The 12,644-nt window shown below is 49.4% G+C and overlaps 1 protein-coding gene and 1 long non-coding RNA gene across 2 annotated transcripts in view; one reads left to right on the top strand and one right to left on the bottom strand.

The window, feature by feature from the left end:
• Window positions 1–6: 6 nt before the first annotated feature.
• Window positions 7–12,644, top strand: part of LOC119467767 — a 25,247-nt gene continuing 12,609 nt past the window's right edge. The window contains exons 1-2 of the long non-coding RNA XR_005196384.1: window positions 7–3,343; window positions 11,432–11,436. This is a non-coding gene — a long non-coding RNA (uncharacterized LOC119467767). The remainder of the gene's footprint in view (window positions 3,344–11,431; window positions 11,437–12,644) is intronic.
• On the bottom strand, window positions 2,698–9,412 carry ZBED4 (zinc finger BED-type containing 4). The gene has a single exon (XM_017504865.2). The coding sequence runs from the start codon at window positions 8,921–8,923 to the stop codon at window positions 5,411–5,413; it is 3,513 nt and encodes a 1,170-aa protein (XP_017360354.1). The 5' UTR covers window positions 8,924–9,412; the 3' UTR covers window positions 2,698–5,410.

The following is a 12,644-nucleotide window of genomic DNA, read 5'->3' as shown; positions in this document are numbered from 1 at the left end:
CTCCGGCGTCCTGCAGGGAACTCACACCCTTCTCCGAGGCTCTGGCGTCCTGCAGGGAACTCACCCTTCTCCGAGGCTCCGGCGTCCTGCAGGGACTCACCCTTCTCCGAGGCTCCGGCGTCCTGCAGGGAACTCACCCTTCTCCGAGGCTCCGGCGTCCTGCAGGGAACTCACCCTTCTCCGAGGCTCTGGCGTCCTGCAGGGAACTCATCCTTCTCCGAGGCTCCGGCGTCCTGCAGGGAACTCACACCCTTCTCTGAGGCTCCGGTGTCCTGCAGGGAACTCGCCCTTCTCCGAGGCTCTGGCATCCTGGCCAACATGACAGCTCATATGTTGCTGCCGGTCTCCCAGCCCAGTGACACTACGTGGGCTCTGGTTGCCACCTTCTTTCAGGCCTTAGAGCAGGACACCAGCAAATGGCCCAGTACAAAAAAATGTTGCAAATGCAGGACTCACCCATATCCAAGTCTCAGCTCACTAGGATTTTGTTTCCTCAAATCCTGTCTTAATTGCTCTCTGATGTCTTCAAAAAGCTCTTTTTAAAAATAGATTTTATATGGCCTTGATAGTTCTTGGGAAGGGTTTGGTTTAATACCAGTTCCTGTCTCATACTCAGAAGTGGAAGGGCTCTCTTGGCCTTAGCGCCATTTTTTTGGGAAACCTCTGCGCCATGAGAGCGAAGTGGAGGAAGAAAGGAATGCGCAGGCTGAAGCGCAAAAGAAGAAAGATGAGGCAGAGGTTCAAGTAAACCGCTAGCTTGTTGCACCATGGAGGCCACAGGAGCAGAAACGTGGAATGCCAGACGCTGGGGATGCTGGTACAAGTTGTGGGACTGCATGCTACTGTCTAGAGCTTGTCTCAGTGGATCTAGAACTTCATCGCCATCTGATCACCAATCACCTGAGACTCACCTTGCTCATAACCAAAACTGCCCATGTTGGTCCTTTGCCCTGGACCTGTGACACTCTGGACTATTTCTATGTTTACTTGTGGCCGAATGTAACAACCATAAAATAAATCACCTCTTCTGCTGTCTTAGCTGAAGAATTTAAAAAAAAAAAAAAAAAAAAAAAAAGAAGTGGAAGGGAAAGGAATTTTAGCTTTAAATGAAGTTCCATGTTTTATTACTGCAGGAGTGGTCTTCAAAAAGTTCATGGATTTCAAAATTCTTTTGCACCAAAATAAACTCAAACTAACTTGTTATAACATGTCTGAATAGATCTGGTTTGAGGCAGTAAGACATCAATTTGAAAAGAACTCCTATCAGAACATGAATTCTGCTAAAACTGAAGGAAAAGCAAGCATCAAATCTGCAGTGAACCTTGGGTGAAAGAATGGTGAAAATCACTGATGCTTTACGAACGTGTATGAGGACAGTGCCCTAAAGAAATCGGCAGTATATACATAGACACCTTGTTTTAAGAAGGGACAATGATGAAGATGAAGACCACAGTGGCAGAGCATCTACATCAGTTTGCAAGGAAAACATTCATCTTGTTCATGCTTTGATTAAAGAGGACTGATGATTAACAGCACACACAAAAAAATAGCTAAGCCCACAGACACATCAACGGGTTCAAAACTGAAGTTGAGCAAGCCTTCCACCTGATGGGTGCCAAAACTGTTGTGCCCAGATCAGCTGCACGCAAGAGCAGGGCTTTCCATGGAAATTTTAAACAAGTGTCATCAGGACCCTGAAGCATTTCCTTGAATTGTAACAGGAGACTGAACAGGGCTTTACCAGTACCATCCTGAAGACAAACCACAATCAAAGCAATGGCTACCAAGAGGTGGAAGTGGCCCAGTGAAGGCAAATGTGGACAAGTCAAGAGCTAAGGTCATGGCAACATGAACATTCTTGGGATGCCGAATGCATTTTGCTTGTTGACTTTCTGGAGGGCCAAAGAACAATAACATCTTATTATGAGAGTGTTTTGAGAAAGTTAGTCAAAGCTTTAGCCAAAAAAGAACAAACACACACACACGCGGGAACGCCCCACCAGTGTCTTTCTCCACAATGACAGTGCTCCGCACTCATCCTTCTCATCAAATAATGGCAGTTCTTCAATAGTTTTGTTGGGAAATCATTAGGCATCCACCTTACAGTCGGATTTCACTCCTGACTTGCTTCCTCATTTAAAAAAATCCTTAAAGGCACTCATCTTTCTCTTCAGTTAATAATGTTAAAAAGGCTGCACTGACATGGTTAAATTCCCAGCACCCTCAGTTCTTTAGGGATGGACTACATGGCTGGTGTCATAGCTTACAAAAGTATCTTGACCTTGATGGAGCTTACATTGAGAAATACAAACGCCTGTTGGTGCTGGTGGCGGTGGCAGTGGTTTTAAGAGACAGGATCTTGCTCTGTTGCCCAGGCTGGAGTACAGTGGTGTGATCATAGCTCACTGCAACCTCCAACTCCTGGGCTCAAGTGATCCTCTTGCCTTTGCTTCCCAAGTAGCAGGGACTACAGGCATGCACCACCATACCTGGGTAATTTCTCGAACTCCTGGCCTCAAGCAGTCCTCCCACCTCAGCCTCCCAAAGTGCTGGGATTACAAACATGAGCCACTGTGCCCAGCCAAGAAATAAAGTTTTTATTTTTTGCTTTTATCTTTTACTTCAATATTTTCACACACTTTTTACAGTCCCTTCGTGTAATGACTGGTAATTTCATTCACTGAAGAGACAGCTCCAAGGCTCATACAAAGGGCTTTTTATTATCTGAGACAGACCTGAGAAAGTAAGGAAACTGCCTAAAGCATAATTTCCAGGCAGGGAAACAAACAGCTCGCAGCTAGGGTTTTGAACGGAGAGGCAAGGGGGATGGCTAAGAATAATAAACATAGTTTCTAGTTGCACCCACAGTCCCCTCATCCAAGTACGGTGAGAGTCATGTGACTGTCAGCGCGCGGCCTCTTGTCCATCTTCCTGCAGGACTGTCAGCAACTGGAGGGCACAATTTGACCATTTCCTCAGTGCCTGGTTTCAACAAACGTCCACCGACCAAATGAGCGGAATGTACGACTCTCCTAGTGTCACTCAAGCGGGGCCATATTTTCTATTGAGTAAAGCAAGCCCTCCTTTTCTCTGCAATCCCCTTTTATACACCGTTACTTAGAACACTTCAACTAAAAATACAGCAGCATGAGGCTGAAAGCTTAAAACAAACAAACATAAAAGCCAGCTAGCTCAAGGACCAGCAAACTTGCTCTTCTGGAAAGGGCCCAACAGTATTTTCAGCCCTGTTTGGCCCTTTCAGTGGGCCTGTGGTCTCTGTCACACTACTCAGTTCTCCTGTCACAGCCTGAAAGTAGCCAAGACAACATGTTAAAAAATGGCTGTGACTGTATTCCAAGAAAATTTCAGAAAATTTTTAGAAAAACAGGCAGAGGGCCAGACTGGCCCATGGCTGCAGCTTGCCAATCCTGGACTAGACGATCTGCCCCGAGAGACCAGAGACTGTCCACGGAAATCTCTGCTGCGCCCCAGGAACTAGCCCAGGCCCTGCAGAAAGGAGGGCACTTCCTCTCAGTCGAATGACTGAGTGGACGTGATTCTGCTACAGTCAGTTGTGCTGGCTTGTTTTACAGAGAAAATCCATGAAACTCAATATCCCAAAATTCAAAGGACATTACCACTTCAAATACAATCTTAAGAAACACAGGACTGCCAGCCAGCTGTGGGCACAGCTGAACAAGAACTGTGGCTGCCTCCTATCCTGGGCACAACCCCTTCTACACCAGGAGGGCACTGGCCAGAGCTGCTGGCGAGGGCGAGATGGGTGGGCCATGGACCCCACTTCCTCTGCAGCCTCACAGGCACTGTCCCCAATCAGCACTCCTGGGCACTCACGGGAACGAGTGCACAGCAAACGGGTGAGAGGGCATCAGGGAGGACGTGCAGAGCCTGCGGCCAAGACAACCCTCGGGGCTGGCCACTGGCTCCTGCATCCTGACACCACCTCAACACGAGACCTGGAAAGTCACCACCGTTACCATGCTTGGAACTGCCGTTGTAACAATTACACCTCCACTTCCCCCGAGCCCTATCTGGGGTTAAGGTGGAATTTCAAATGCTGCACAACTATGGGCCACAAAGAATATGCCTGTTTTGTTAGCCTAAAAATAAAAAGCCAGTGTCTGCCAGCACTAGAAAATTGCAAATAAAAAGTTTAATTTCAGAAACTGAGTTCACCATTTATAAATACACTAAAACATAGTGGATGCAAATTTAGATAAAGCATAAGTACAGTATTTCAACAAAACAACTTTCCTAAAAGGTTGTAGGCAAACGAGTGATTTGTCTAACCCAGAATATTTAATTGGTTTAAAACGAGAAAATGAAACCTTTTTTCTCTGAAGACATAATTGTTAAAAGAATCTGATAACCGATACTTCATTCTGATGTCCTTGGGATTCTAAAATATCCCAGCGATGGCTGAATCTTCCCTATCATTAAAAAAAAAAAAAATCTAAACACCTAAGGCTATTCTTACAACTGTAATGTAACAAGCTTCTTCCCTGTTAATAAGCCATCTCTTCTAAAAAAATTTTACACAAATTTGATCAAACAAGGGGTCAGTGCACACATTTTGAAAGACAGCTTCAGAGCGTGGAGATGCTGAAACAGAGGCGTGGGAGTCTCAGCAGGGACACCTGCCGTCAGCGTGTCACTGAACGCACTGGCGAGGTGATGAGCACAGTTACAGACGGATCACGTTTCAGAAGAGCTGATGAGAAACAGTCGGGGTATCTCTGAGTTAACTGACCATGTAAAGCCTGAATGCAGAAACCTGAAATGGGAACGTTCTCAAAACAAACTCCATGAAACATCTAAGTTTCGTTTCCAAATGCCATGTCTCTGTCGTAGTAAACAGTTACCTTCCAGAATATTATCTGTACTCCGCGATATACTTTAGAACCTGCAGTTAGAAACTGCTCAGTCAGGATGGCTTGACCTCCACCTCCTATTTACAGATTTCATTTGATAGCCACAAAAGCTATTCTGCTGCAATTAAAGCAATGCTTAACTAAAATACAGTACCTGATTTGTGGTTTGTACATAATTGAGTAAAAAGCCTACAGAATAAAATTGTTTACATCTTGTCATTCTAGTAAATTACTAACCCAAAACTTTAAAAAATTTTACAGTTATGAATTAAAATCTAGTCATATTTCATAGTTGACAGGACAACCTATTTCTAGTAGATGTCTTAAAAAACACACCGCGAAACCTGGCCTGAAGGAGGAGGGGTAAGGCACGTGGAGACACTGGTGAGCTGGAGGGCGGTCCTGAGAGTGCCCGGTCTGACGTCCGCACGGCCCTGGGCGGAGCGAGCAGCAGCCCCGGTGCAGGCTGCTCACGCCGGGGCAGCCACGCCTCTGGCCTGGAGGTGCCGTCGTGAGTTTCAATACTGAAAGTATATTAAGGGGAGATTCACTTTCAAAAAGATAAGTTTTTCAAAATGTTCCATCATGAGCCTGGATTGGCCAAGGCTACCGTTCTCCGTGGGCGTGTTGAACAGCTTTTCCGAAGGGACGATGCTTGGGGGGCAGCCCAGGAATCTGACGGCCAGCGCGGACAGCCCCGGCCAGGACGCCTTCTTCAGGCTCCAGTAGGTGAGCGGGTCACAGCTGTGTTCAAGCACTTCCTCCTCCAGATATGCGAGCACCATGTCTTCAGGCAGCGTTCCTCTCGGGTCTTTCTTTACCTTGGCCACCAGTGACCACAGGTTCTCCTCTGCGGCAGAGTCTTGCGACGGGGAGCCGGCATCACACCCGTGGGAGGCAGCCGCGTCCTCTGAGGTAGAATTCATGAGTTCAAGTTCCCTGATTAGATCCTGCTTGTACTGCTCCAACTCCTCCTCCGTGAACAGGGAGGCCTTGTAGCGAGGGTCCAGCAGCGTGGCGAAGACGTACCGCGGGTCGTGGAGGGTGGCGGACAGGCGGCTCACCATGGCCTCCTTCAAAGCGCGCAGCATGGTGTCAATGCCCATGGTCTCCTGGAAGAGCATCTCCACCTTCCGGTTGAGGATGTGCACCATGGGGATGACCTGGCTGAGGGTGGACATCTGCGTGCTCATCTCCCGGCTGGCGGCTTCGAAGGGCTTCAGCGCCCGGCACACAGACTGCATGACCTCCCACTGGTCGCAGCTGATCAGCTCTCGGAAGTTGCACTCCACAGACATCTCGTTAATGGCCCTTTTCTGCTCAATGAGCCGCTCCAGCATGTGGAAGGACGTGCTCCACTTGGACGGGACGTCCTGGAGGAGGTGGTGCTGCGGCAGCGCATACTGCCTCTGCAGCTCCGCCAGTTTCTCCTTCGCTTTGGGCGACCGGTGCACCCGCTCGCAGATCTTGCGGGCGATGCTCAGCAGGTTCTGCACCATCCTCTGGCTCTTGATGGCCTCGCTGACGATGAGGTTCACCGTGTGGCTGAAGCACTGCACACTCGAGTGCTCCCCCTCGCTCAGCGTCTTCCCGATGCTGGGGTTGTCGGTGACGGTGATGCCCACCTGAAGGCCGGTGGAGGTCACCCAGGCTTCCCAGCAGCACTCCAGCTGCTTCTGGATGCTGCTGCCGCTGTAGTCGCAGTCCACCTGGGACACGTCCAGCAGCGCCGAGCAGTGGTGGTCCTCGCAGCGCGGCCGGACGGACGACTCGAAGGAGACCCAGTGGGCCGTGAGGGTCAGGTACTCCCGGGTCTGGTTGCTCATCCATATTCCAGACGTGAAGTGGACCACGCCACTCTCAGCTTCCTTCAGGTGGGACATGATGATCTGTTTCACATTGTCATACATCCCTGGGATAGCTGTCCTGGAGAAGTAGGAAGGGGAAGGGAGGGAGTACTGGGGCTTCAAGTATTCGAGCAGCCTGTTAAAGCCAACATTGTCTACAAAAGAATATGGCTGGAGGTCAAGTGCAATCATTTCAGCTATGAGACTTGTGATTTTTTTGGCAACTGGGTGAGAATCATAAAACTTCTCATTGGTGTCATCAAAGGAGGAAGCACCTGACAGTTCTGTGCCCAGCGGCACCCGGATGTCCGGAGAGGGGGCCCGAGCCGTCTCCGAGGTGTCGGTTTTCAGGACGTTGCTATGGAAACGCTGTAAATGTCTCAGGAGACAGCTGGTACCCAGGTTGGTCGGCTTCTTCCCCCGGCTGATGGTCCGGCCACAGTGCAAGCACACGACTTTTGTGGAGTCTGCGGAGCAAACAGAAAAATGATTCCACAGCTTTGAGGTCTTTTTGCTATTAGCAGGAAACATGACTTGATTGTTTTTTGGAACCATTGTCGGCAAGTCAGTCAATTTGGAAGAAGAGCCTTCTGCAGAAGCCAACGTGGCATACGGAGAATTTGCCAGACTTGCACCTAGAAAGCCTTTTTGGCTCCCGACAACTTCCGGATGGCGCCTGTAGAGATGCCTCATCAGGCAGCTGGTGCCCACGTCGCCCTTCTTCCCCCGGCTGATGACGCAGCCGCAGTACCGACATACAGCCTTGAGGCTGTCCGTGGGGGCCAGGGAGAAGTGATGCCAGACTTCCGACTTCAGCCTCTTCATGACCTTTTTATTCTGCTGGAAGATGGCGCCAGATTCAAACAATCTAGGACTCAATCCGTCAGCCTGCTGCTTCTCGGGAGAGGACGCCGAGGCCTCCCCCACGTCGTCGGAGGACGAGAATGCCGCTGCATCTTCCATCAACGCATCTCCAGGGTTCAAGTGAGACTGCAGGTCCTCAGCCAGCCTATCAGGGGAGGAGGAGGCCGAAGGGGACTCTCTGACCAGCTTGACGGGAGACGAGGACACAGAGCTGAGGTCCCCCTCGGGCGGCAGCAGGGCAGGCAGCAGGGTGGGAGGGGTGGAGTAGAGCGGCGGGATGCCCGCGCCCCCGTTCTCCTGCAGCACGATGGCTCGGTGCGCCCTCCACATGTGCCTGATGAGGCAGCTGGTACCCAGGTCCTTCCCGTTCTTCCCCCGGCTGAACTCGTTCATGCAGTGAATGCAGACGGCTTTGGAGCTGTCCAGCGGTGACAGGTAGAAGTGCTTCCAGACGGCCGACCTTCTCCTGGACCCCGACGTGCTCCTCGGAAGTGGAAGGCTCTTCTCTGCTGCGTTCTCTGCAGCTTCATCGTAATGGAGCGCAGGGAGGTGAGGAGAGGACCCCAGCAGGGCTTCTTCTCTGCCGCACTTCTCCGAAATGGACACGTCGGAAGAGACTTCTTCAGAAGAAACTACAGACGCAGACTCCTCTGTGATTCGGTCGGGGGACGGGATCTTAGACGCCGCTTTCTGGACAAGCTTGAGGGGTGAGAGGATGGTGCTGAGGTCCCCGGCCTCCGCAGGCTGGGGGGGAAGCAGGAGCGAGGGAGAGGGGAAGGAGGACACGGCGGACATGCTGCCGTTTTCCTGAATGAGCACGGTCGGGTGTGCGCGCCTCACGTGTCTCATGAGACAACTGGTACTCAGGTCTTTCTCGTTTTTGCCTCTGCTAAACTCCTTCACACAGTACATGCAAATTGCTTTAGTGCTGTCTCGGGGAGAGATAAAAAAATGCTTCCAGGCCGGAGACTTCTTCCTGGAGCTCATGTTCCGGCTGGAAAGGAGGCTCTGGGTCACGGCCTCCATGGCCACGTCGTAGAGGGTGCTGCTGTACTGGGAGAACAGGGCGCCATAGTCGTCCTCGCTCTCTGCAGACGACAAGCACTTCCCCGGGGGCTTGCAGCCGCAGCCCGGCCCGCCAAGGCCCGTGCGCTCCCCGCTGCCGTCTGTCTGCTTCGTGCCCTGCTCGCGTTTACAGTCCATTCTTTCCAAACCGTCAGGAGGAATTCCATCATCGTCCTCCTCTTCTATCTTAAACTTTATTTTATCAGAAACGAAATCACCGTCCTCTCTGGGACAAGTTTGTGAGTTACTCTCCATGACTGACCATCACTCCTGCCGCTGCTGCACCATGTATCTCAGGTTAATAACGGATCCAAGTGCTCATTTCTGCTTCTGAATGTAGATTATCTTCACTTTCTCATCTTAATTCCATCTTTCAGGATGCTTCCATAAATATGGCTAATCATAAATATTACTGAAAAAAAAGAATCTGTAACTCATTGTCTTAGGGCATAGATCACTGCTCTCCAGGAGTCCAGCTACTAAATACTTCGTGGTGTAGACAGCCATGTGAGCAGTGGAGGCCAGCTTCTGCTCTTGAGGACAGGGTCTGCCCAGTCATCTTGAGGCACACACGTGGCCCTCGTGCGCTACCTGTAAGAGATGAAATCCAGTTAAGCACAGAACCACATCACACGTTTCAACCTCTACCGTCATGACGTCAGCCTCAGTACGTATAGAAAAAAATTATAATGGAAAACTGGAATAGAAAAACGTGTTCCCTGACTTCCTACAATCCATGTACACAACGAAAATACCCTAAAATTTGCAAAATAAGCAAAAAATAGAGACATGAAATAACATGCAAGGAGCCTATTAATCAAGGATTGGGGAACATGAATTAAAACCTAGAATAGTAGAAAGAGGTTGTTTCACCTAGAATTTACGCCCTCATCCTTCAAACAGTTCCTGAGAGGTACGCATAGCTGCTACAACAGCAAAGCTGAATTCCTTGAAATCACTTCACCCTACCTTGCTAGAAGACCTAATACATGAAATATACATTTGAAAATAGCTAATGTGGCCGGGCGCGGTGGCTCAAGCCTGTAATCCCAGCACTTTGGGGGGCCGAGGTGGGTGGATCACGAGGTCAAGAGATCGAGACCATCCTGGTCAACATGGTGAAACCCCGTCTCTACCAAAAATACAAAAAATTAGCTGGGCATGGTGGTGCGTGCCTGTAATCCCAGCTACTCAGGAGGCTGAGGCAGGAGAATTGCCTGAACCCAGGAGGTGGAGGTTGCGGTGAGCCGAGATCGCGCCATTGCACTCCAGCCTGGGTAACATGAGTGAAACTCCGTCTCAAAAAAAATAAATAAATAAAAAATAAAAATGAAAATAGCTAATGTACGACATAATCAACCCAGACTAAAAACTGAATATAAAAAGGACCATGGTGGCTCCTGCATCTACGAATGGAAAGACCGCCGTGGCTCACGCCTGTCATCCCAGCACTTGGGAGGCCGAGGCAGGCAGATCATCTGAGGTTGGGAGTTCAAAACCAGCCTGACCAATATGGAGAAACCCCATCTCTACTAAAAATACAAAATTAGCCAGGCTTGGTGGCGCACGCCTGTAATCCTAGCTATCTGGGAGGCTGAGGCAGGAGAATTGCTTGAACCTGGGAGGTGGAAGATGCAGGGATCTGATATCGCACCATCGCACTCCAGCCTGGGCAACAAAAGTGAAACTCCGTCTCAGTAAAAAAAATAAAGGAAAGATGTCCTTTGGGTGTAATGCCCCTTCCAGTCAGTCCTTCTGTCACCCATTCAATGGCCTGTCCCCGAGTGACACTGCGCTGTGCTGGAACATGACGGAGAGGACAGTCGTGGGACCTGACGGCCGAGAACCATGAGATTCCAGCGATGGCGAACGCTGGAAGTGAAGGAGCATGGTGTTACGAAGACATGAGAGAACAGGGCGGGAGCTGTGAGGGTGTAACTAAGCTGAAGCCTGGGTGACGATGAAGTCGCGGGGCTAGGAGGCGAGCAGTTTAACAAGGAACTAAAAACAAGTAGCAACAAAAAGGCGTTTTCAGTAATACGGCAGCATAAATACTCCACAATATAAACAGACTCTAGAAAACCTCTAACCAATTTTTTTTCGAAGAGACAGAGTTCCACTGTCACCCAGGCTGGGGTGCAGTCTCGACCTCCCAGGCATAAGTCATCCTCCCAACTCAGCCTCCCAAAGTGCTGGGACTACAGGCATGAGCTGCTACACCAGACACAAACTTACTTTTAAAGGTATTTCTGGGGGTGTCAGAAAGTGGGAGAACTCTCCAAGGGACACAGGGAGTGGCAAGTGGGCAGGAGGGGTGCCATCCCCAGCCCATCCCCACAGGGAGGAGCTGAACCCCACAAGGCAAGTGGGCAGGAGGGGTGCCATCCCCAGCCCATCCCCACAGGGAGGCGCTGAACCCCACAAGGCAAGTGGGCAGGAGGGGTGCCATCCCTGGCCTGGCCAGCATGGGTCACCCCACAGGAACCAGGAACTGAAGTCACCACATCGTTTATTTTCTAAACCGGGGCATTTCCAAGCGTGAAAGAGAGCTCTTAACAATGCTGCCGGGAAAACAGGCTTTAGCCAAACCTATCTGTGGCAAAGCAAGATCTATGGTCACCCTAAAAAGTGTTCGAATGTGAATAAAAACTGCTAGCTCCCACTAGAAATAAACGTAGGTCATTTCTGAAAAGCATTCCTAATAATAAGTTCTACAAAGTACAGACAGATGAAAAAGAAAAAGAAAACATTAACATAGGCCAGGTGTGGTGGCTCATGCCTGTAATCCTAGCACTTTGTGGGGCTGAGGTGGGAGGATTGCTTGAGGCCAGGAGTTTGAGATTGGCCTGGGCAAAAAAGCAAGACCCTGTCCTCTACAAAAAACAAAAACAAAATCCGAGTATGGTGAGCCTGTAGTCCCAAGCTATTCAAGAACTCAGGAGGCTCAGGTGGGAGGATCGCTTAAGGCCAGGAGTGTGAAGACGAGCCTGACTAACATAGTGAAACTCTGTCTTTCCAAACAAAACAAAATTAGCCAGGTGTGGTGGTGTGTGCCTATATCAGCCACTTGGAAAGCCGAGGAGGCATGATGATTTGGACTTCAAAGTTTGAGGCCGTGGTGAGCTATGACTGCCACTGCACTCCAGCCTGGCCAACACAGTCAGATCCTGTCTCAAATAAACAACTGTATTTCTATAGATGAATCAGAAAATGAACTGTTTCTTTTCAGACAGATAACTCTGTTGCCCAGGCTGCAGTGTGGTGGCACAATCTCAGCTCATCGCAACCTCCGTTTCCTGGGTTCAAGGGATTCTCCTGCCTCAGCCTCCCAAGTAGCTGGGATTACAAGTGTGTGCCATGATACCCGGATAATTCTTTTGTATTTTTAGTAAAGACGGGGTTTCGCCATGTTGGCCAGGCTGGTCTCGAACTCCTGACCTCCAGTGATCTGCCCTCCTTGTCTTCTAATTCTCTTAATAGTGTATTTTGAAGAGCACAAGTTTTTACTTGAGCTGAAGTCCACTTCACTCATTTGTTTTTTATGGATTGTGCTTTTGGGCTTGTACCAAAGAAACCTTTGCCTAATTCAAATACTTTTTTCTGTGTTGTCTTTTAAAAGTTTTATACTTTTACATTTAGATCTTTGAAGGATTCAACTTCATTTTTTTGCAATGGCTATCTAACTGCTCCGACACCATTTGTTGAAAGGACAATCCATTCTCCATAAATACCCATGTAACTTTGTTGAAAATTAGTTGCTCACATGTGTATGGATCTATTTCTGGATTCTCTATTTCTTCCACCAATCTCTTCTTCTATGTTTATACAGCCACCCACTCTTACTTATTACATTCCACTCCTACTTATTACCGTCCAGACACCCGCTCCTACTTATTACTGTCCAGACATTCCACTCCTACTTATTACCGTCCAGACATTCCACTCCTGCTTATTACCGTCCAGACATTCCACTCCT

Source organism: Cebus imitator, unplaced genomic scaffold, assembly GCF_001604975.1.
Source record: "Cebus imitator isolate Cc_AM_T3 unplaced genomic scaffold, Cebus_imitator-1.0 Scaffold329, whole genome shotgun sequence".
NCBI lineage: Eukaryota > Metazoa > Chordata > Mammalia > Primates > Cebidae > Cebus > Cebus imitator.
The sequence above is the reverse complement of the archived record's forward strand: the minus strand, read 5'-3'. Positions and strand labels throughout refer to the sequence as shown.

Excerpts from the sequence above, each read along its gene's own strand:
- ZBED4 (XM_017504865.2), bottom strand. The coding sequence starts at position 8,923 with ATGGAGAGTAACTCACAAACTTGTCCCAGAGAGGACGGTGATTTCGTT.